The sequence below is a fragment of the Bacillus rossius genome, chromosome 3, assembly GCF_032445375.1.
Source record: "Bacillus rossius redtenbacheri isolate Brsri chromosome 3, Brsri_v3, whole genome shotgun sequence".
NCBI classification, from domain to species: domain Eukaryota; kingdom Metazoa; phylum Arthropoda; class Insecta; order Phasmatodea; family Bacillidae; genus Bacillus; species Bacillus rossius.
This window is the reverse complement of record NC_086332.1, coordinates 97,165,180-97,189,516: the sequence shown is the minus strand read 5'-3', so window position 1 is coordinate 97,189,516 and position 24,337 is coordinate 97,165,180. Positions and strand designations below refer to the sequence as shown.

Sequence of the window (24,337 nt, the reverse complement as noted above, 5' to 3'; positions counted from 1 at the left end):
ATTAATTTAATCTTGTGTATTAAAAGTACTGGTCCAGTAAATTTTACAGTACGGTACTAAATTGACTAGCGTAGTCGCGGCAGCCATCATTATTTCTCGTGTTTTCTTTTTTCCGACGCAAATTTCTATAACCACACTTTTTACGTTACGTTTACAATATTATTGTTCTTGAGGTGATTTTCGATGAGCAGGCTAACGTCCTTTAAGTTTTCCAAATGGAGAAAAGATAATGACGACCCGGATGACCCAGAACCACCCCAAAAAAAACGTCTAAAGTTTCTTCTGACGAGCAGCATTCTTCCAAGAAAACAGCAACTGCAGTCAGCGGGTTTTGTAATGTAGATAGGTAACTTAATTTCACATTCGCCTTTTTTTTTATGTCCTATTAAAAAGTTTTATTTATTAAAAATGTTAGGTTATGTCTACCACAAAAATATGTAGATAGGTAACTTAATTCACATTCGCCTTTTTTGATGTCCTATTAAAAAGTTTTACTTATTAAAAATGTTAGGTTATGTCTACCACGTAAATATGTTATGTGGCCTTATGCTGAATGTTCGTCATCTTTATAATATTTTTTTTTAAATGAAGGTTAGTGTACACTGAAAAAGGAAGATAGTCTTTTTGAAATTTAGATGTAACTTCTTCATGAATTAAAAGTTGGTATATATATAAGCTAAGCTATATAATGTTTTAATTTTACATATGGCTGGAGAACCTTTCTTTCTCACCACTCAGTTAAAGACCAAAATGCTGGTCATTGGTTCATTTTAATTCAAAACAATTATTTCTGTATGAGGTTCGGCTCGGTTCGAAACCAGAGAACTGAGGTTCGTCCAGCTCTAGAAAATTGTATACCTAAACTATATTATAAAGGTAATGGAAATAGCACAAACATAAGATAAACTACGCTGCATTTTGTCAATTAGTATAACTACTTGATCATTTCCAACCTTCAATAATATAACATCGCAGAAAAAACGTAACTTTTTTTAAATGGTGTCAGTTATACAAACGTATTTTATTGAAAACATAGGAAGGATTAATTTAACAGAGAATTGGACAGATGCAAACTTACGTGTGTGGTTTTTGAGGTTATTTGTCTCTATTTTATATCAGGTGTATACACTATGCACTTATTTTATAATTTTATAAATACACATGTGATTTGTTTTAATACATAGGCCTATGTAATTTTTTAAAATAAATGTGTGATTTTTTTTAATAACATGTGGTGAAGTTTAGTGTGGTACTGGGATTCGAGATTCGATGACAAACACTGAGGATTTGAACAAGGATTCGGATTCGACCAAAATGTGGATTCGTCCCATCCCTACAAAATACTTAATGAACTACATTCAAAAAAAAAATCATGGTATGTGTATGTGTAGTAAGTAATATGACAAAAGCAATTATAAATTAAATTATTGTATTTTACAGCACAAAATATAAAAACTAGATCTTGACATAAGCAACTGCATAAATAATGATAATTCAAGCACTATTTAACACTAAGTAAAATAATATACATATTTATCCAGAGAATAGAAGTATCACAAAATTTATATTTTAAAATCTATATCAATATTTCTTCACCTCGATTAACAACTATGTAAGCTATATTACAGTCAAAAAATAAATAAAGCTGTAAATAAAAAAATAGTATAACGCAAGGCTATTTACATTTCCTAATAATGGGATAAAATAAACAAAAAACTAATAAACATTTCTAAGTAAAACACTGCAACTGGCTTGAAACAATACATAAGACAGTTATGACAGCCCCTAACAAGCTGCCCACTCACACAGCTGCTCCTGGTGGTGGGAAGGGGTACCACTCCCGCACCAGGCCAGTTGTACTGCTGACACCACATCTGAAGAATGAGTGACCACCCCCTCCTCCACCTCACTGCATAGTTTACACTCCAAATGAGAAGCCTCTGGTAGGTGTGAAGATGATCATGACTTTTTGTCATTATGGACCCACACATAACAGAGGTGGCTTCCAGCCACGCACATAAACAGTCACTAGTCAAATGTCTAGTTTCTTTGATACCTTCATCAAAACTATATCATAAAATGTTCAAAATTCACATTTAGCTGCTCTACATACTAAACAATAATACTCTTAGTTACCCCATCTTTTTTGTCTGTACAAACAATAGTAAAAAGCCCAAACTTGGTAAAAAAAAAAAAAAAAAAAAGTATTTCCAAATGCAAGCCCTTTTACATAATATTCACTTGCCTTTCTTACGAGGGATAACGGTGGGTGATTTCTGTGAATGAATAGGCTCCAAATGATGGCATGGTTTCCTTTTTAAAAGTTCTGACCTCAACTCCAACTGAAACATGCCATGCAATAATGTTCAACATATGTGGCCCATGTGAATAAACATACACAAACAATTGAAGCTTGTGTCTAAAGCCACATTTACACTGGTACAATACTTTTGGTAACAGAAGGCAACTTTGTTGCCAACAAATTGTACAAATGTTGGCAACAAGTGGTGACAAATCAGGGTGTTAAAACTTACGATGGCTGTTTTTTTTTTCAACCTCTGATAAGTTATAAAAAAAAGACAAATTTTCATTACATAATAATTTTATTATTAAAAGTACAGCAGGGTCTTACTTATTTTTCTACATAATTGCAAAAAACGGTCGAGGCATTTTTCACATTGTGACACAAGCTTCTCAAGAAGTTTGCCAACATTTAGGAGAGATACATCTTGACAACATTCTGAAGTTTGTCTTTAGCGGCGAAGCGTTGTCCGCCCCAAAATGCCTTCAATTCTTGGAACAGATGAAAATAACTATGTGCTAGGTCCGGACTATATGGTGGATGGTCGAAAAATTCCCACTTGAACTGTTTAAGGTCTTTTGACATGGATCAAAACCATGCCTGACGAGAGCATTCTTCTTCGTTTGTTTTGGATGGCTCTGCAGAGACGATGTAAAATTTCAGAAACTTCCTTTGTTATTGTTGTCCCCTTCTGCATAAAGTCCACCAACAACACTCCTTTTTGATCCCAAAAAACTGTAGCCATTGTTTTCCTGTTACTTAGCTTCTGTACTTTTTTTTTGCTTGGAGAATCTGTCAGCATACACTGCTTGGACTGTTCCTTTGTTTCAGGATCGTCATACAAGACTCAAGTCTCATTGCCAGTAACGATGGACTTCAAAACATCTTCCCCCTCATTGTGATGACATGTGAAAAATTTTAAGGCTGATGCCATGCTTGTGTTTTGTAGTCACTCAACATTTTAGGAACCCAACGAGCACACAGTTTCCAGTATCTTGGGTCTTTACTGACAATTGTGTACAAAGCTGATCTTGATATTTATGGAAAATCTTCAGAAAGTTCACTGATTGTAAAAACTTCGTTTACCTCTGACCACCTGATCAACATGCTCAATGAGGCCTACAGTAGTGAAGACTTGCACCCTTGTCCACCTTCATCATGGACGTCACTTCACCCTTATTTAAATTTTCTACACCACTTCTGTACACTATCACCACTCATAAAGTTTTCACCGTACACTTTATTCATTCTGTGACGGATTTGAGGAGCACCTAGTCCCCCTGCCTTTCAGCTGCCTCGAAAATTACACAAAATACAAAAATGTTGAACTGCTCAACAGTAAGATACCTTCTTGGCCAACTGGCAAATTAACTCTGCAATAATCAGAACATAACAACAGTGCACATGGTTGTATCTCAAATGGACAACAAAATTGTTCAACATATTAGAAAAATGTCATTTCTTTCATTACTTGACAATAGTTGAAAAGCACAATCTTATTTGTCTTACATTTCTTAAATGTGATTTACTGAAAAGTTGGGCATTAAATTTTACACTTTTAATACAGAATACTGACATCCCTTTCATTCAATCCAACAAACTTTTAAATCCCTATCAAATTTCAAGATAATATTTATAAATAACAATCTCTAGCTCTGTGCTCTCAAACTTGTTGAACTTTACTCTTAAACAAATAAGTGTCATTCCTCTGATACAAAACCTTGATACATTACAAGTTTTCCTAGATTACACATTAATACTTCCTCCCTATACTATAAACAACAACAAACAACAACCAACAACCAACAAACAACAACAACCAACAACCAACAACCAACAAACAACCAACAAACAACAACCAACAAACAACAACCAACAACAGATCATCAAAATTGAGGGGTGGAACCAGACAAAGAGAAGGTATCCAAACACCCTTGCAAAAAAAAAATCCACACTGCCGGAAAACACATTTAAAGTTAACCTCCTTGCTACCCAGCTGCCTACAAAAAGAACCCTGCAACATGTGACATTGCAAAATTTTCCAAGAACGTCGTACTGCAGTTTAACTTTTCACAAATATTTGAATATACCAATTTGAACTTACAAGAAAACCACTCGAGCAGATACTTGAATAACACATCGGGGGGCACGGCAGTGCCCCCGCCAAGTCGAGCGTGAAGCAAACACTGCCGTACCATCCTTTACTGGTACAATTTACTCTTGAGCAAAGAAAAATAAAACATTAATTATCAATAACATGATGTTCAAATCCTCAACATTCAATTCTAGAATCAATTCAAACATTTTAAAATTATTAGTTTATAAAATACTTTGTTTATACTGTATATCATTTGTAATTCAAATTTAACTCTCTTCTAAGTATGATAGACACATAAAATTTTGTCAGAAAAATACACGTACAGCAACCGGGGGCAGATCCAGTGATGAGATTTGGGGGAGAGGGAAACCAGTGCCCTTAAGCTTGACGTGGTCCAGCCGAAGGCCACCCAAAGCCCGACCTGCACCCGCCAGTATCCGACCCCGCTAACGGAACGCACCCCTAGCCATGGCCCACCCGAGTCAGGCTAGCCTCCGATGCCAAGGTAGAACCAAGGGCCATGTCTAATTAATTAAACACCTCGACCCCAGTTCATTAACAATCAAACATAATTTAATAGTAACTTCACTATTAATTAAAACCCCCACCCAAGGAAAGTGCGACGCAGGAGTGCCCGAGTCACTCAATTGTGAACTTACCATAATAAGTTTGTGAGTGCCTCCTTTGCGGCCTTCAGCCTTAATTAATTATAGTGTTGTGTTAACGTAAGTATTACCACCCCGTTTTTTATGTATAACTAGCCACTGGAGCAGTCAGCAAGTGACGAACAGTCTCTGGTGTGACTCTTAACATTTAAACTTAATTTACGTAAATTAATTGATTATAATTATTAAAGAGCATCTGCCAATCAGATTAATTAGGAATAATTAATGTATGAATTTAGAACTGCTCTCAGCTTCTTATTATTAAAATAATTACCGAATAACGCAACTTTAGCAACTTTGGCGCGAGAGAACGCTGAGACCTTCCCTCGCGCCAAGGCCAAACGCCAGTACCGAGCGACTCGCGGACCGGGGCGGACGTGCGTTACACGGGGAGCCATCATCCTTTGTCCACACTGAACAGTACTTCTGGTAATTATAGTCATACAACCCAAACCTATTTTCTTTGTTTACCTTAACTCCCCGTGCATCCCTGGTCCTTTTACGGTGTAGGGCCTAACCCAGCCGCTTAGCTTAAAACTCCCTGCACGAGACATTGCGCGGGGTAGATCACCTTACGGCACGGGCCAACTCCCGCTACCAATGAACTTTTATTCAATGTCGAGTGCACAGGCGCCGACGACAACTAGGTGTGAACTTTGTATCTAATTTAACTGTGGGCCGCGGTTCACACAGGTGAATACGAGCGCCGCCAAATTAGCAATTTTCAGGATTGGCCGCCTCCAATCAAATTCCCCCTTAACAACGGCTGGCGTGAGGGCTTAACCAGTGACAGTGCGTCAGAGCACTCATATTAAATCAAGTGTAATTTTGTAGGGTAATTCCTTGTAGCCGTTCAAGTGTAATGTCAGTGTAATTTGCGACTGTAATCGTTCACCTGATTAAACGACTACACCGCACCCTCTGTGCGCGACGTGTCAGCGACAGAATATACCTCGAGTTCGTGTTTGTTATTGTATTGTGCTTTCCTACCCCAGCTAGGAATCAGTGTATTATGCTGCACAGGGCCTGTGATCTGAGACCAGCTAGGGGCCCCTCCAACCACGAACTTTGCCGACGGTCCTAGCGGGCCACGCAGGGGCAACGCACCCACGAAACCCAAAATTGGTTTCACGCTGAGCTAACCTAGCGCCCTCCCAGAACACAATTTCAATAAGAGCCAGTTTCCCGCTAGGATACACGCCCGGCCTCGAACACGAGAACCCGGATGACGGCAAGTTAGTCTCAAAAAAAAATTACAAGATATGGAAGTTAGAGATTTATTTCCTAAAACATAGAACAATATTGACAAAACCCTGCTTATGGAAACCTGGACATAGAATATCCAATATACACCTATCCCTCACTTAGCACGACTAATTCGTTTCTAAAAATGCTAGTGTTATTCGAAATCGTGTATTCTGAAGCACTAGTTTTCATAAATAGCAAGGCTAATTTATTTAATGTGTTCCAAAATTGTTTAGGAAAATATACTTTACGTAATATAAATGCAATGAATAACACTCAACTATAAATATGTCTCACCATTTATCTTTATATTCCTCCCATCGCACTTTGTATGACAAATACGACACAGAGTAAGGGGATATATGTGGTTATGTACTTTATCGTCAGTTGGTTGGCTGACTTGCCCGCCCGGGCGTGACCTTTAACTCATGTCGCGTACCTTTCCAAACCATCCTGTACTGACAGTGAAACCGCTATTACTGTCCGAATAATTGCTTGTATCACCACCTGATTCACACCAATCCTGTCAGGCCAATGATTATTTTTTTCATGGTCAACATTCATTTAACAACCTTTTCCACGTGAATCATCTGTTCATTTCTGTTCTGGTATCTAATGTCAAATATATTCCCGCTAGTACAACCAACAGCATCAGACTTTTGGTAAGATTCCTTATTTTGTACGATTGTGCGCACAGTTGACTTGCTTAAAACTAAAGTGCGACCAACATAAGCGTGTCCTTAATGACAATCTGCGTGCCGTAATACTTCTAGATTTGTCTCAAATACTTGAACATGATGCATTATGAGTGATCAAGCAAGTACAGTTACCAGCAGCTGAATGGGCAGATGTTGCTTTTGTTAGAGTGAATTCCTTGCCACTGGTTAGACTGAGTTAAAGGCCCGGTTGGTGGCCAGGTGACAACGGTACGGCACGGCGGCATACGGGCGGACGTAAAAACATTTGGTCCTTTACACTCCATAGCCGCAATTTAACTTGCCATAACTGATGTTTATACAACAGCTGATAGCGTAAACAGACCTGCGCACGCATCTCTTCCCCCCTTGTTTGGCTAACTGTATCCCACGGCACATCTGTTGTTTACAGAAGTTGAAACACTTTTTTCCCTGCCGAGTTCGTGCTAACTGAAATTTACAGATGTGCTACTCAAGACTGGGGCAGTAAAATTAACATCGCGCTAAATGAATCCGCGCAATCTGAAGACGTGCTAAGTGAGGGATAGGTGTAGAATAAACATATTGATGATATGAGCATGATAAACATAATTCAAAACATTAACCTAAATAGTTAAATATGATTATCAATAAACATGTTAACGAAACAACATTCACTACCACGGTAGTTTTAGTTGTTTACTTTTACAGCGCGAACTAAAGCGCGGACACTACAGTTACCAAGCAGTGTTCCCAACTTCATACTGAGAAATTCCTCAAAAAAAAAAGCTAAAACTTCCCATTAAAGATATAATCCATCATTACCAAGCAGCGTTGCCAACTTCCTGTTTATAAATTCCTTGAAAAAGGCACAGGTAAATTTCATTTAATGATACAAAACATTTTTCAAATATATTCTTTGATAAATGTATAAGTGTTGGTATAAATAAACAGCATTCCATTTTTTTCCAGCACGGTTCGACTTAGGGGGAGAATCTTTCCCCCCACCCCCTTTTTTTTAAATCCGCCCGACAGCAACACTTTTTAATTTTTAATGTCTAGATTTAACAAAACTTTTCAATTTAAAAATTCATAAAATTCTTCAATATGACAGAATAGCATACCCAAAATAAATTGTATTTTCATAAAGTGATCAGCTGATTAAAAAAAATTTGAAAATAATAAACTTTATCTTAGACTTTCTCATAATACACAAAAAATATGTTGTTCCAAGAAATAAAAACGCTCAAAACTCACACAATAATTTTTTTTTTACCATAATACATATTACATTCATTGCCAAATATAAAAACTTTTAAACCCTAGCAGACACCAGTTCGGAGGTGGCAACAAGCGCACCTGGACTTCGCAGAAGAACACCATCAAAAGTTCCTAATAGTGGTAGACGCGTACTCTTAAGTGGTTAGACGTCATCCCAATGACGGCTACCACAGCGTTTCACATGGTGGGGAAGCTTAGAACTCTTTTTGCAGCGTTCGGGTTGCCAGAAGTGGTGGTGACGGACAATGGTCCACCTTTTCAGTCGGACGAGTTTGGGCAATTTCTGTCCGCAAATGGTGTGAAACATGTCCGAACTCCGCATTATCATACGCAATCAAATGGTGCAGTGGAACTACAAGTACAGACTGTCAAGATAGCTCTGAGGCGTCAATTGCAAGAGGGCCGAAGCAAGGCACACACCCGCACGCTACAACATATGGTCAACGTATTTTTGTTTGCTTATAGGAATACTCCACATTCCTTGACTAAGAAAACCCCCGAGGAATTGTTTTTACAGCGACAGCCTCGCACTCGGTTGTCGCTGTTAAAGCCGTCATTTTCACACGACATGTCAGCACGCCAGGAACAAGTGAAACGTGGGCTGGATCACAAACGAGGGCCTCCAAGAGTTTTTTCCCAAGGAGATTTGGTCTGGATAAAAACGGTGCGGGGAGAGTTCAACTGGGTGCCAAGATCAGTGAAGGAGGTAGTGAGTGCGGTCACTTACCGAGTGCAAGAGGGTTCGCATGTCAGATATGTTCATGCGGACCACTTGAAGCTGAGAGAGACAAGAACCAATGGAACTCTACGTCCAGGGAAGCACTTGGTGGGGAAATACGCAGGCGGGCAGCTGGGTGAAGAAGGAAGGGTGACAGAACCAGAAGCAGAGACAGTTACATCAGCGCCCGAGGAGTCACACGTGGGGAAGGCCTCAGGTCAGACTCCGGAAGGGAGGCATCCGTCCCGAGTGGCTAGTGGAGGGGATGGCAGTCTCGAGGATGAAGGTTTACGGGGATTTCCGCCTTCAACGCCAGTAGCCGCTCCCTACCCCAGGCGCTCTGGTAGATGCGTCAAGGTGCCAAGGAGACTAGATTTATAAAGAAATGGAAGGGGGAGTGTAGTAACGAGTGAACTGATGAGTGTAGTATGGTAACGAAGGAACGGATTGGACTAGGCGGAAGGTGTGGAACGGTGGAACAATGGATACTGTAAGCGTGGGACGTACATGTGTTTTGTAATAGTGTGAAATAAAGAGCTACAACAATTAGTAAAACTTAGATACACCGAATTAGTTACCAAACAAAATGTACAAATAACACTCCACCTGTTCGGACTTCAGATACTATGTCTGATATCCTGTAGCCTACACCATATATAAATCAACAAAATACTTTAATTAATAAAATAAATTATAATAATCAATTTTTTTTTTCATACTAAACTTATTCTCATTGACTTTCCTTGAACTAATGCAGCAACCATTGGCTACACTGGCTTGCGTACATTCCCTTGTCCTTCCAGCATGCAGGAAATGGTTACATTAGCAAGCTATGGAAGCTATCTTTCTTTTTCACCTCAATTACGCTTTTCTTATTTGGCTGTGTTTCTTCTGTGATGTGCTGAAAGCAGGTTTCAGTGAGCAATGACAATTTAGGATAATACTGGTATGTTAATCAGTTGTGTATGAACAACGATGGTTCCATATGATACATCAACTGTAGGGCATAATATTCAATGGTTTAGTCAATGGTAAACAACAGCCCATATCACAAACACATCCGGGACACCAGATACTAATTATTTGCTAACATCTTCAGCAGTATATTCCAGTGACTAGAACTGTTCGTCGATACTGCTCAAACCGCATGCCAGATATGATCCAGTGAGTTGTTTAGAGACAAGTGGACGAACAACCCACGACAAGTACTACCAGACAAATAACCACAATAGAAGGTATCACCCACACTTACTACATCCACACCACATCAAATGTGTGAAAGTGCTTCTGCTAGAAAATCACATGTACGATCACAGCACATTTGGCTTCAAAGACAGATTTCTGAATATCTGCACTTCAAAATCTGCAATGTCTTTCATAATAATACTAGCTTCAACACAGATTTAACAGTTTCTTTGCAAGACTATGTTTACTTACAAGCTGTGGTACCCATCGTTGACAGGTTAAAATTTGTTACGTGGCAAAGCATTCTTATTTTTTCAGTCAACTAGCACATTATCTTTCAGTATATTTATTACTATAACATCACTGATACATACAGTACAAAATGTTATAGTAACATCATTAAACAATTGTAGACCAAGCTAAAACGTATTACTTTTTTTTTCTTTATGTTCAAGAAATTAACACAGGAGTTGTCATGCTGATTAGTAATACATATATTTAAAAAACAAATTATTTAGTACAACTAAATTCAATGCAGTGTCTTCAATAACTTTCCTAGACCAACAATACAGCACCATACAAGTTTGCAAGGATCAGACCTCCAGCATGCTCTGCTTGTGACTCACTTGCGACGGTGCAGCTTCCAGAGTGGCTCCCGGCTGCCCCACTGCTCCGCGGTGGGGAACGTGGAATGGAATTGCACCTGCAGGCCTACAACACACAAGAAATACAAAACAATATCCACAAGTTATCCAGATGTGTTACACTGTGTTTGAATAGATCACCTGATAGACAGTGGCTTATTTAGCAAACACAGAACCTCATTAATCAAAGAAAGGTTTAGTCCATGTACCATGTAGCGATTTTTACAACCATATAACAAGTGGAAGTTATTTCATGGAAATAAAATGTTTCATATCATTGTATGAACAATATTTTCTACCTCAAATACTTTAAATAAAGATTTAATGTTGATGTTGGAAACTACGAAATAAACACAAGCACTTGTGCTGGCACGTTGTAACATTGCAGGATTTCTGCCCCCTATTACTGTAATGGTATTAAATAATAACACTAAAGATTACTTAGCTTACTTTATTCTCTGTCCGTCGCCATTACTACATTACCTCCACTTCAATGTGACCCACTTTCTTTCAATGCCACCCTCTGTACATTGTAGTTCCCACTTGCACCCATGACATCTTTTTTCATTAACAATAAAATACACTGTTCATTACATCTCCTTTTTTCATTAACAATAAAATACACTGTTCATTACATCTCCTTTCTTCATTAACAATAAAATACACTACATCACTTGTTGACAATGAAAAACAGTAACTTAATTAAAATACAAGTTACAGTTCCTGTCATGTTGCATAGTCAATAGTGTTCAAAAAACAGTACCTATTTCACTATCAATACAAAACATGATTACCATTTAACATTGCAAGTTGACAATATACTAATAGATCTAGATATAGGGCTACCCATACATTTATGATAATACCACGACAAGTTGGCATACTATGCTAGTCTTAACTAACGTAAGTGTTTTTTGACAAATGTGCTCCAAGATTCACTTAATTTAACAGGTCACTGTACAAAATCAGTACTGCAATACAACTTGGATGGTCTAATGGATCTGCCATATCTTGTTTTTAGTATGGGTTCATTTTCACTGATAAACATGTTGCTCCCTGAACTGTTCCCAGCCACATTTTTAGCCCTCACATTCCCCTGACGCTCCTGTTCTGTAAAACCACGAAAACCATCTTTTAACAAACTCGCAGTTGTGCTAGATGCATTGTTTTCATGGCTAGTGGGGTTAGTGACCGGTAACTGTTTTTCCTCAAGATATCCTATATATTAATCGTCATTTAACACATCTTGCTGACCATTGGACTTATCAGTGTGCAGTACAAGTTTTTGCGCATGCCTTATGGTACATATATGTTCTGCTCCAGAGGTCTTTCATTGCAGGTTTGGGGAAGTCTTTGAAGGGCTACCTGGGGTGCTTACATATTTTGACAATATTATATGTTGAGGCAGTACAGAACAGGAACACCATCAGAGACTTGTGGTTCTGATGGAAAGAGCAGCAAAACATGGGGTAAAGTTCCACAGAAATAAATGTAAAATAGGGGTAAAACACGTTCATTACATGGGACATGTGCTTACAGAGAATGGTATTGCTCCTGATCATAACAAAATATCAACTATTAAATAAATTCATACCCCATGCTGCAGTAAAGATGTGGAGTGATTTCTTGGTATGGTAACCTAACCTTTCAAAATCTGTTCCCAATTTTTCAGACGTCACAGCTCCTTTCAGGATTCTGTTAAAAAAGGACGTGCAGTGGCATTGGTAACAGGAATAGGTTGTCGCTTTTGAAAAACTTAAAGAATTGTGCAACAGTCCCGTTTTAGCATATCATGATGTTAGTAAGCCTGTTATATTGTCAGCTGATGCATCTCAAAATGGGTTGGGTGCATTTTTACTTCAGGATGGTCGTCCCATTACATATGCATCTAAGTCTCTTACTGTCACTGAAAGACGCTATACCCAAATAGAAAAAGAAATGCTCGCAATAGTTTTCGGAGCAGGGCATTTTCATCACTATATTTATAACAAGCAGGTCACGGTTGAAACAGATCATAAGCCATAGGTAACCATTTTTAAGAAACATTTGGTAGACTGTCCTGCTAGGTTAAAAAGAATGTGATTTTGATTGCAACGGTATACCTTAAATATTGAGTACAAACCAGGTTCACAGATGTTTATACCAGATACCTTATCTCGTGCATGTCAAACTTGTCCAAGCTCAACTGGAAGCTCAGATTTTGAGCAAGATGTAGAGCTACAAGTCTGCTCTGTGGTTGTGTCTACCAAGATAACAGATGCCAAGTTGCTAGAAATACAGGAGTATACTAGTAAAGATGCTGAGCTTCAGTCTTTGTCTCGCACCATATCTGTGGGCTGACCCAGTAAGTAACATCAGGTGCCCCCAGACCTGAAAAAATTCTGGACATACAGAGAAGATCTCAGCTGTGCTTATAGTCTTGTTTTAAAGGGTAATGCTCTTGTTATTCCTAAGTGCATGAGACAAGAGCTCCTTCATTGCATTCATGCTGCTCATCAAGGTTCAGAGAAATGCATACAACGGGCACGTGGTACGGTTTTCTGGCCGAGTATAACATCTGAGATTGTCCATCTTGTGACCAATTGTGATTGTGTAATAAATACCAAAAATCTAAGCGGAAGCAGCCACTTCTTCCTCACCCGGTCCCTGATTATCCATGGCAAATGGTAGGAATTGATGTTTTTTTTACATGATAAGCCATATTTGCTGGTAGGGTCATTCTATGTCAGTTGGCATGTAACCCAAGTTTTTTGATTTTAATAAAAATTGGTTCAATTGTTAGGTGACAAAAGGCCACTTAAAGTCCAAAATTATAGATTTTTATCTCAAATACTTCCTGAGAAATCGAAGGTTCCTTTGTGACCATTTTTAGCCTAAAACAGGTTGTAATGACAGCATAAATTGGTCAGTATCTGTGTTTCCTTGCTTTGTATTTCACTGTAATACCAATATTTCAGAATAAGAACACTTTTCCTTATGTAAAATTCTCTAGAGAATTCAAATTTTGCAACAAAATTGCTATATCTAGAATGGTTTGTAAGTTATAACATAATTATTAACGTGACTGATGTTTCATGTATCATCTGCATCATTTATTACAAAATAGACTGTATCTCAAAAGGCAGACCTCACAAAAAAAATAAGCTTGGTACTATGTGAAAGAGGAGGAAATTTTCTATAAGATAAATTTAAAAAAATAGTGGCTTTCTGCTGGAGTGCTGAAAAACAAAATGAAAATGACTTGGTGATGTAAATGGGGCCCCTAACAAAAGGCAGCCAGAAGATGGAAGCAAAGAGGATCGAATATAATGGTTGTGTATGTCCCATATTTTCCGCATATTACACAAGGATTTTGTGCAAATTTCAAAGCTTCTAATTACCTTCCCTGTGTTATCTGCAGAGCCATGTCATGTGACTGTACATATGTCATTTCTGCATGGAGTCTGCCTGCTAGCTATAAGAGAGGGGTTCTTTGATACTTGCTCTGTTCCCCTTGGCATTGGTTTTTTTTTTCTGCTTCCTCAGAGGCAGTTGAGAGATAGGCCTAATATCTGGGCTGTCACAGCAGATGCAGTATAGTGGCCCATGAACAGAGGGGCAGAGGGGAGGAAAGCAATAAAGATAACCGGGTCAGAGATAAGGCGTGTGTCTGCCACCATGCAGACTACACTGTGTAGGCCAGTCTTACTGCGCTGCCTGTGTATAATGTTAGTGGAAAGTCTTAGTTCATTATAAGTTGGATGAGAACTACATGGCTACCAGTACTACTAAACTAGAATTCTGTTCTGTTGGGAATGATATGCATGAAGAATGCCATAAAGAGTGTTATATTAAAACAAAGGGAATCAAAAGATTGGAATCACTTTCCAAAGATATTCAAACTCTTCTTGTGCTGAGGACAGGTATTTCTAAACATAATCTTCACACCATAGGTATGTTTTCATCACGAATTGTCTTATATTAAGAAGTATGAAATGTTTCAGACATCATGTTTTGATCCTATGAAAGTGCATAATGTTCCAGTTAAGCATTCTTTGCGCACAATCTCTTTACAGTGCTACAGAAAAGCAGCAGACAAGGGACTTAATTTAATTCCTGGCAAAAAAATTATGCTCCTCATGTAGGAAAAAGTTGTATAATATTCAAGAAGTAGGTGCACAGGTATCTTCAGAATCATCTTAAAGTGACGTTGCAGAGGGTTTAGAGATTCAAGCATCAAAAGAAGAAACCAGTAGCTTACTTGACAAAAGTTTGGAATATTTGCAACAGTCACCAATAAAACTGCATGCTGTACCACAACATGCAAAAGAAAAATATGGGAAACGTAAAGTACAAGAGGTATGTGTGTAGCAGACAAAATATCTAAAGTATTAGATGTACAGCTTCCAGCCACATCATCAACTAGTGAAAGTACATAAGTACAGAGGCATGAAGTGGAACAAAAGGCTGCCGATTTGGACCGTTTGGTAACTTTAACCCTAGAACTCTGTCTGGGGTCATTGGGGACCCCAAGCATCTTTCATGTGGCGGAAGGATGTCTAAAATTTAATCTACAAGTCTGAAGTTTAATGACTTTTCTTGCAGCATTAATTAGTTTGCTCATTGAAATTTACGACAAGTTCTACGCACTTGTTTACATACAATTCATAAAAACAGTTAAGATGGGGTCATTTATGACCCCAGATAGATTAAATGTAACTTTTGCTAAGATTTCAAAAACCTATGTATATCCCAGAGATTTTAATGTACATGAGTCGGGTGGGAGTACAAAGACTGGTAGACACTGGGAGTTAACTGGTTGTATTGCCAACTAATTGTTTAGTTTGTAATTGTCAATTGGTTTTCCCGTCTAACACTTTTCATTCCACCAGTCAGGTGGACAACACTGATTTCAGAAAGCGTAATTTGGCAACATTGATTTTAGTACACGTTAGTTGGCTACTCTGAGTTGGTGATGCTACCCTTTGTTGTTATTGTGAGCTAACCTCAAAGTTGTAGATTGAGATTGTTAGCTAAATAACAATTTTGTGTGGGTGTTTTGGGATTCATTCTAGTTCAGTTATGGAAGGTGTAAATTTTGCACGTGGCTACAGTGTAGAACAAGCTATGGAAGACTTGTTTCATAGCAGCAGTGATTCAGATGGTAGTGATGCTGATGATGATGGGACAGAGACACAAATAGAAGAAAATGATGACATTTGTCTGAATGAAATTGAAGTAGAAGAAAATTATACTTCGGATGAAGAAAGAGAAAACCAAGATACAATAATTGTAAGTAGAAGTAGAAATATTGACTGGAGTACTAAAGAACCAACAGTTCGTAGGTTACCATCTCGCAACATACAACGATTTGTATCAAGTATTCCTACTACAGTTGTTGTTAACTCGGCTACTGATTGCTTCAAACAGTTTTTTACAGATGAAATGATAGATATTATAATTCGGTACACCAATCAACGGGGAAATGAACTGAAAATGTCGGGAAAACTATTAGACTGGCGTAATATAGACAGGCGCGAGCTAATTTCATTTTTAGGTTTGCTGATTATGTATGGTGTACAAAAGGGTCGTGGGAAACCTATTGAAGAATTTTGGGATTGTGAATACGGCATTCCTCTTTTCCGTGCTACTATGTCACGGGTACGATTTCAGGCAATCTTGCGTTCCCTTCGTTTCGATGATTGCAACACAAGACTTGAAAGAAAAGAAAGGACTGGAAATAAGGCTGAACCTATACAAGAACTATTTGATTTGTTTGTTGTGCAGTGCAAAACATCTTTTATACCTTCTAGTAACATTACTGTAGATGAACATCTTTGTGTATACAGAGGTCGATGTAGTTTCAAGGTCTACATTCCTTCCAAGCCAGGAAAGTATGGCATTAAGATTTGGTGTGCTGTAGACTGTGAAAATGGTTATTTGGTGAATCTTCAGATTTACACTGGAAAATCATGTGATGGAAGGGAAGTGAATCAAGGCAAGAGAGTGGTCACAGATTTAGTGAAACATCTAGCTCAGAGTGGCAGAAACATTACCACTGACAATTTTTTCACGAGCTTTGACTTAGGTCAAGAATTGTTGAAAATGAACTTAACTCTTGTAGGCACTCTACGCTCTTCACGAAAAGAAATCCCAAATGAGATGCTACCTTCAAAAACTAGAGAAGAAAACACCACCAAATTTGCATGCAGTGGCAAAACACTATTAGTTTCTTATGTTCCAAAAAAAAATAAGGCTGTGATTCTCTTGTCTACACAACATCAGTTATTCTCAGTACCAGTAGAAAACAACTTGAAAAGAAAACCGGAAGTTGTATTGTTTTACAACTCCACAAAATCAGGCGTTGACACACTCGACCAAGTGAGCCGTCATTATTCTGTAAAAAAGGGAACGAAACGTTGGCCGTTAGCTATATTTTATGATCTCATTGATCTTGCTGCACTCAACGCCTACAGACTTTTCTGCGTAGGCTTAGAGAAAACAGAGAGACGTCTGTTTCTAATGAAGTTGGCTAAAGAAATGGCAAAGCCTCAAGTGGAGCACCGTGTCGGTTTACCACAAGCAAGAAACACGGCTATTGTTAGTAGCATCAAAATGTGTGGATTTGGTGATATTCTAGAAAAAAAACATCCAGAACCAACCCCAAACAATCAAATGAGAAAGCGAGGAAGATGCTTCATTTGCCCCCGGTCAAAGGACACCAAATACAGTTCAATCTGCAAACGATGTAATATATTTGTGTGCAAGGAACATTCTGAAACATTAACTACATGCAAAAACTGTGAAGACGAGTCTAGAATAAATTCTGATGGAGGTGATTGAATGATGTTTGCAGTTAAGTGAAAGAAACTTTTCAAAATGCTGCAAATGTCGTGTAATACTGTATAGTGAACACTAAGAAACATTAAACCATGCAATACCTATGGAAATAACTGGATCAAATTCTGATAAATATTTCCGATACATATTGGCAGTTCAGTAAAATTTTCTTAATGGATTATAGGATGGGGTCAAATATGACCCCAGACAGAGTATTAAGGAAAATTGAGCAGACAGAGTTGTAGGGTTAATAAAGCAAAAGCTGCCCACAATGAATAGACAAAGAAAATTACAAATTCTTACCCTTATCCCTCAATCATGGTCCAGACAGAAGGCAGCACAAGAATTTGGTGTTTCTGAGTACATGGTAAGACAAGCAACACTACTTACACTGGAAAAAGGAATCTGCGCATTAGTTCATCCCACAGGTGGGAAGAAGTTACCTGAAGAAACTGTGCAGGTCATTCAAGATTTCTATCAAGATGATGAGTTTTCCAGGGAAATGCCAGGAATGAAGGATAAAGTTAGTAGGCATATCCAAAAATGTTTACAACCAGAAAATACTTTTGCTATGCAACTTGCATGAGCTGTATTGTTCTTTTAAGGCAAAATATCCATCTCTCAAGGTAGGGTTTTCAAAGTTTTGTACGTTGCGTCCTAAATGGTGCGTTTTAGCTGGAAGTTCTGGAGCCCATTCCGTCTGTGTGTGCACTATACACCAACATGTTGAATTACTTCTTCACTGTCTTGGTGTAGGTGAAAAGTATAGTTCACTTATTTTGTATCTTGTATGTGACATTTTTAATTCTGCCTGTATGCTAAGACAATGTGAGCAATGTCCTTCTCCAGATACTCTAAAGCAGCATCTATATCATACTTTAGACTGTGATCCAGATGATATGATTGAATATCAACAGTAGGTCAGTACAGACCGAACACAATTACAAATCCTTACCTCAAGTGTAGAAGACTTTATGGAAATTTTAGTACAAAAAATGGAACTCCTCATACCCCATTCCTATACCACAAAGAAACAATCGGACTACCTCAAGCAGCTGAAAGAGAAAATAAGTGAAAGAGAAGTTATAGCTTTATTAGATTTCAGTGAAAATTTTTCCTTCGTTATCCAAAATGAAGCACAAGGATACCATTGGACCAATAGTCAATGTACAGTTCATCCAGTAGTAGTCATTTACTACAAAAATTCAGACAATGCTAATTTGAAAACAAGCAGTCATTGTTTTTTGTCAAATGATTTGGATCATGATGTTTCCATGGTGTATAAAACACAGTCAGAAATAGTCACATATGTTAAAAGACACCTGCCTCATGTAAAATACATACATTATTTCAGTGATGGTTATGCTGCTCAGTACAAGAACTGCAAGAATATCCTCAATTCGTGCCACCACACACAAGATTTTCAGCTCACAGCTTCTTGGTCATTCTTTGCCACAAGCCATGGCAAATCATCTTGCGATGGAATTGGGGGAACTGTTAAGCGACTGACATCAAAAGCTAGTCTTCAACGACCATTCCAAGACCAAATTACATCAGTGTCTAAGATGTTTACCTACTGCAATGAACACATAACAGGTATTATCTTTCATTACATTGACAAGAATGATGTGGATGACGTTCGTTCGACTCTACAACAACGGTATACTATGGCAACGACAATCCCAGGCACAAGAGGGTTTCACAATGCTTCACCAATATCCCAGTATGAAATAGGATTGAATAAAACAAGTCATGATAATGCATATTCCTTAGTTTTCAATTTCGCTACAGCAGCTAGCAAAGACCCTGGTGGTATGATATCAAAACTGTATACTGGTTGCTATGTGTCTTGTGTGTATGACAAAACATGGTTCGTTGGTGTTGTAAACAACATTGATAGGTCAGAAGAAGATGCTCAAGTAACCTTCATGCACCCTGCCGGTCCAAGTGCTTCCTTTTACTGGCCTTCACCTCGAGACGATGTGTGCTGGGTTCCTTTTTGCACACATATTCAGCATCTTGCAGGCACCATCAACAAGCAGCTCTGGCAGAACTTACAGTTTTTTGAAAGAAGACTTGTGCAAGTGTGATATAGAATGGCAGCTTTATCAGAAAAGCAATGCAGTTTGCTAATTGCAAAAATTGGAGGGATTGTGTCTGTAGATTCTAATTAATTGGCAATAGATTTGTGTAAGTAGGGAATTTTTTTATGTGTACATATAGCATTAGTAAGCGATTATCGAGTACATTACATGTTGCCAGCAGAAAGCCACTATTTTTTTTAATGTATCTTATAGGAAATTTCCTTCTCTTTTACATAGTACCAAGCTCATTTTTTTGTGAGGTCTGCCTTTTGAGATACAGTCTATGTTGTAATAAAGGATGCAGATGATACATGAAACATCAGTCATGTTAATAATTCTGTTATAACTTACAAACCATTCTAGATATAGCAATTTTGTTGCAAAATTTGAATTCTCTAGAGAATTTTACATAAGGAAAAGTGTTCTTATTCTGAAATATTGGTATTACAGTGAAATACAAAGCAAGGAAACACAGATACTGACCAATTTATGCTGTCATTACAAACTGTTTTAGGCCAAAAATGGTCACAACGAAACCTTCGATTTCTCAGGAAGTATTTGAGATAAAAATCTGAAATTTTGGTTTTTAAGTGGCCTTACGTCACCAAACAAATGAACCAATTTTTATCAAAATTAAAAAACTATAGTTACATTTTCAATTTTTGTTGGATGAACTGACATGGAATGACCCGGTAGTGGATTACTATTCCAAATGGGTTGAGCTGAAAATACTGAGAAGTCAAACCAGTAGCTGTATTATCAAATATTTGAAAACCCTGTTTGCAAGGTTTGGTATTCCAGCAGTGCTCATGTCTGACGGTGGCAGTAATTTCACTTCTGGCGAATTTCAAAAGTTTGCAAGGGACTGGAACTTCCAGCATGTCACTTCTAGTCCCCATTACCCGCAATCTAATGGCATGTCGGAGCGCTACATCCAAACTATGAAAAAAAAACCTTAAGAAGACCACTGAAGTTAAGAAGGATTTAGAATTGGTTCTTCTAGAGATTCGTAACACTACAACTGCTAGTGGGTTTTCTCCAGCTCAGTTGCTAATGGGGAGGAGGCTTAGGTCATTCCTTCCAGTTGTACCAGCTCTCTTGCACCCCTTGCTACCTGATCACACAGATGTTCGTAAGGCTTTGATTGGTAATCAGACACAACAGAAATGCTACTATGATAAACAGGCAAGTAGCCGTGACGACAAACCAATGTCAGGTGCTGTTACAGTACAAACATCCAAAGGGTGGGTACAGGGAGCCACAATTATCAGACCAGCTGATCGTCCAAGATCATTCATGATCAAAATTCCAACCTCTGTACATTGTAGTTCCCACTTGCTCCCATGACATCTCATTTTTTCATTAACAATAAAATACACTGTTCATTACAATTACCAATAACACATTGAATGAGAATGTTTTATGTTGATGTTTTATGAATGTTTCATAATTATTTTGTACTAATATTTCTTTTATTATTTATACACATTTTAAGTATTTTGTTTGTGCTTTAAAAGTGATTATTAGTTTGGGTTAGGTTTTATATAAAACTGAATGTAGTGTATTTTATTATTATTTGTTTCATTGTAATTTACTTAATCACTTAAAATTAACATGTGTATTAATTACATTTTGTCAAATTTTAAAGCATATTCTGGGTAGTCAAACTGTAACATTTTAGAACATTCTAGGTTTCAAAAGAAAGGAAAGCAAGCGAGGCAATCTGTCACCAGCAAGTCATTTTTCACACCTCAATTTAGTACGTTGTTGGAAAAACTCAGCACGTGGATGCATGACTGTGCAGCAATTGGCTGAAACTTTCGCTGGGTGCTGCCTCAACAGCCAATCAGAGTGAGCCTTGAGGTGGTATGATGTGTCTTCCCAAACTTTTAGAGAAAAACATTTTTTCAGTATTTTTCCCTACATGGTCAGGTACTGAATTCTGTGTTGTGATTGATCAGTTGGCCCACGGGGTTGCATCCTTTGTTTCTAACTTTGCAAAGGAAGGTAACTGCAAGTTGCAAGTTCAGTTGTCGCTCAATCAACTCTAAGTGTGGCCGCATCGTAAGCAGCTCACCAGAAAAAATTGGAGTAAATCTAAGAAGAGCTCACTTCACGCCATTAAACACAAGCATTTGTGCTGGAAAGTGGTGGGGAAAACATAATGTGTCTCCCACTCCCTTTCTGGACATTTAGATCTACAAATCTATTTTTAAACACATGAAAGAAAAGATTTAAAGTCATGGTCGCCACCAGAGTAACTCAACAGTGATATTGCACATCATGAAAACCATTTCCATAGTGTAAAAACACCCCCACAGCACATGCATATAAATTTCTCCATTCTTAAAGTCTGTGCTGCCACCCCCTTTTCCCAACCCCCTCTTTTTTTAAACAGTTTTTAAATTCACTTTTGTGTATCAGGGAAGGAAACATGTATTTGGGAAGGATATATACAATATATTAGAACACCTTTTAAGATATTGTTAAAAATGCGAGAGACAAGACCATGATGCCAGGTTCGGAACTGACTGGCAACTCTGCACGGCCACTGGCGTCACGCAACGTGTCACGTGCTGTCCACTGACGTAAGGCATGCCACGCGAACCTGGCCGGATTACAAGGGTCGTCACTACCCCCTTCCACCCCTCCGCTCCCCATGCCATCGTCCTTCCTCGGCGCTGTTATCTATCGCTGAGCAGCCTTGGGAATTCTGCAGGCCACCACGTGGAGTGGTGAGAATAAACACCGCCTTTCTCGATGTTTCGGCGTCGGGTTGGCCCGGGATGACACAACTCATCACTGCCACTCTTGTCGTTCTAGAAGGACGCTCCAGGTACTTAGCAGCGATGCCGGCTTCCGCGAGAGTCCCGCGACGAGTTCTGTGACAGTTCCGAGTGGATTCCGAGAGTTCCCAAAGTTCCACAAGTGAAGGGAAGTGCAACATCGGTGAAGAGGGTTTGTAACCCCCTCGAGAGTGGCACGACGCAGAGCAATGGGATCGTGAGAGTGCGACAGAGTGGCGCGAGACTGTGTGTGTGGACAGGTGCAAGGTACAGGGCGAATCACTGTTGAGCCTAGCTCCAGTGAGGAGTGTGAACTGTGGAATTTGACAGACACTGAGTGACTTGTGAATAAACATTTTAAGTGCCAGTGATTGATGATCGCACATTTTTAAGTAAAATTATTTATTAGTAATGTAAATATTAGTAATTAAAAACTGTAATTGTAAAACTTAATTGGGCTATCCCTTACGAACACAGTTCCCCCCACATTCAATGGCAACAATATTTCTGAGGCGTTAATATTTGAATAATGCAATATCAATATATCCATGAACACTACACTCTTGTTTAGTAGAAAGTTTCATGGGATGGTTTATGCATTTTGAAACAGAGCAATGTTTCCAAACATTTTTATACCTATAAATAAATGAATTCTCAGAACTGTACGACATTGGCACATAATATAACAAGTTTTGTTAAAAAAAATTAAAGCCTATTAAATTTTTAAATTTTTATTTTGAGCCGTGCTTACGCATGTCTCGCCTGTCCGCCGGCTGCTACGTGTCTGCTCACGTCTCCTCACTGTTCGCCGGCTGCTACGTGACTGCGCTCTCTGTGTCTGTGGTGACTTCCTTCTCACCTCCCCTGCCCCTCCTTGCCTCCCCTCCGCTGGTGTGTGCTCGGTCAAGCCAGTTCAGTCTGGACGGTTCGGGCTAGTTCCCCTCTTCCTTCCCCTCTCCCCTGTGTGCTTACTCCGCCCCTAGTTAACTAGTATATAAACCCGCTATTAGCGGTGTCGTTACCTGCAGTCTGCCTTGACGTTTGGTGTGTGCACTTGTGCACTTGGTGACGTCGAAGCCGTGGTCATGGGCGTGAGTAACTTGGAACTTTAGAAGTTTGTTTGTTTATTGTGTTTGTAGTGGCTTGTTAAACTAGAGTTGTGTTTGTCATTTTTCCTTTTCTTTCCTCGTTCATTATCAGTTGTTCTCTCTTCGCCCATGACCATATGGCTCGCTCGCCGTCAATATTTATAGTGTGTTGTCATTTTGTTTCAAATCTTTGCGTAGCTGGTTTGACTGCAGGTCACTGGGAAATATTATAAACACCTGGTTAAAGTAGGCTGTTATAGTTATAGGTTTCTAATTTCGTTTACCGATTGCGTCACCACCTGACCTTTTTTCTGTATTGTGTAAAGTATAACAAGTTGTATAGTATACCACTTATGTATTATCTTTTAATTCTTTGTTATGCTTGAAACATCGGTTCATATATTTGTTATGTTTGAGGTTGTTACTAACGAGAATAAAAAATTAGTCTTGCATTGATCTTGGGCTCTTCTGTAGATGGTGCGCCGTTTTTTCCCCTACACCTCCTGCTTTCTTAAGAAACTTGTTTTTTTTTTTTTTTGTTTTTTTACGATCTTTTTCTTTAAATCATCCTTGGCTGGTTCAGTTTGAAAGATGCTGTGACGTTTTGAACTTACCTCGCGCACAGTATAGTTCAAGCTGCGCCACTCTGCTCCTTAAGAGCAATTATAGCGGAGGTGTAAGGATTTAGGATCAGGATTTTTATTTTTTTTTTTTGTGGTGTGCGCACTCGGGAGACATGGCAACTTCT

The 24,337-nt window shown here is 38.6% G+C and overlaps 2 protein-coding genes across 4 annotated transcripts in view; one reads left to right on the top strand and one right to left on the bottom strand.

Annotated features, from left to right (window-relative positions):
- The window catches only part of LOC134531065 (dynein axonemal heavy chain 6), a 491,808-nt gene that overhangs the window by 443,656 nt on the left and 23,815 nt on the right, over window positions 1–24,337 (bottom strand). For both annotated transcript variants that reach the window (XM_063366586.1, XM_063366584.1), the window contains exons 2-3: window positions 10,795–10,879; window positions 2,246–2,342 (exon numbers count right to left, since the gene is read on the bottom strand). In XM_063366586.1, the coding sequence (XP_063222656.1) occupies window positions 2,246–2,342; window positions 10,795–10,879 (182 nt within the window). The remainder of the gene's footprint in view (window positions 1–2,245; window positions 2,343–10,794; window positions 10,880–24,337) is intronic.
- LOC134531068 (uncharacterized protein K02A2.6-like) lies at window positions 69–10,502 on the top strand. Of its 2 annotated transcripts, none has more exons than XM_063366593.1 (2): window positions 69–346; window positions 3,134–10,502. In XM_063366593.1, exon 2 carries the CDS (start codon window positions 8,423–8,425, stop codon window positions 9,362–9,364), a length of 942 nt encoding a protein of 313 aa, XP_063222663.1. In that variant the 5' UTR covers window positions 69–346; window positions 3,134–8,422; the 3' UTR covers window positions 9,365–10,502. The 2 variants fall into 2 exon arrangements, with proteins under 2 accessions (XP_063222663.1, XP_063222662.1); XM_063366592.1 differs by having other exon boundaries at window positions 69–1,375.

Excerpts from the sequence above, each read along its gene's own strand:
- LOC134531068 (XM_063366593.1), top strand. The coding sequence starts at position 8,423 with ATGACGGCTACCACAGCGTTTCACATGGTGGGGAAGCTTAGAACTCTT.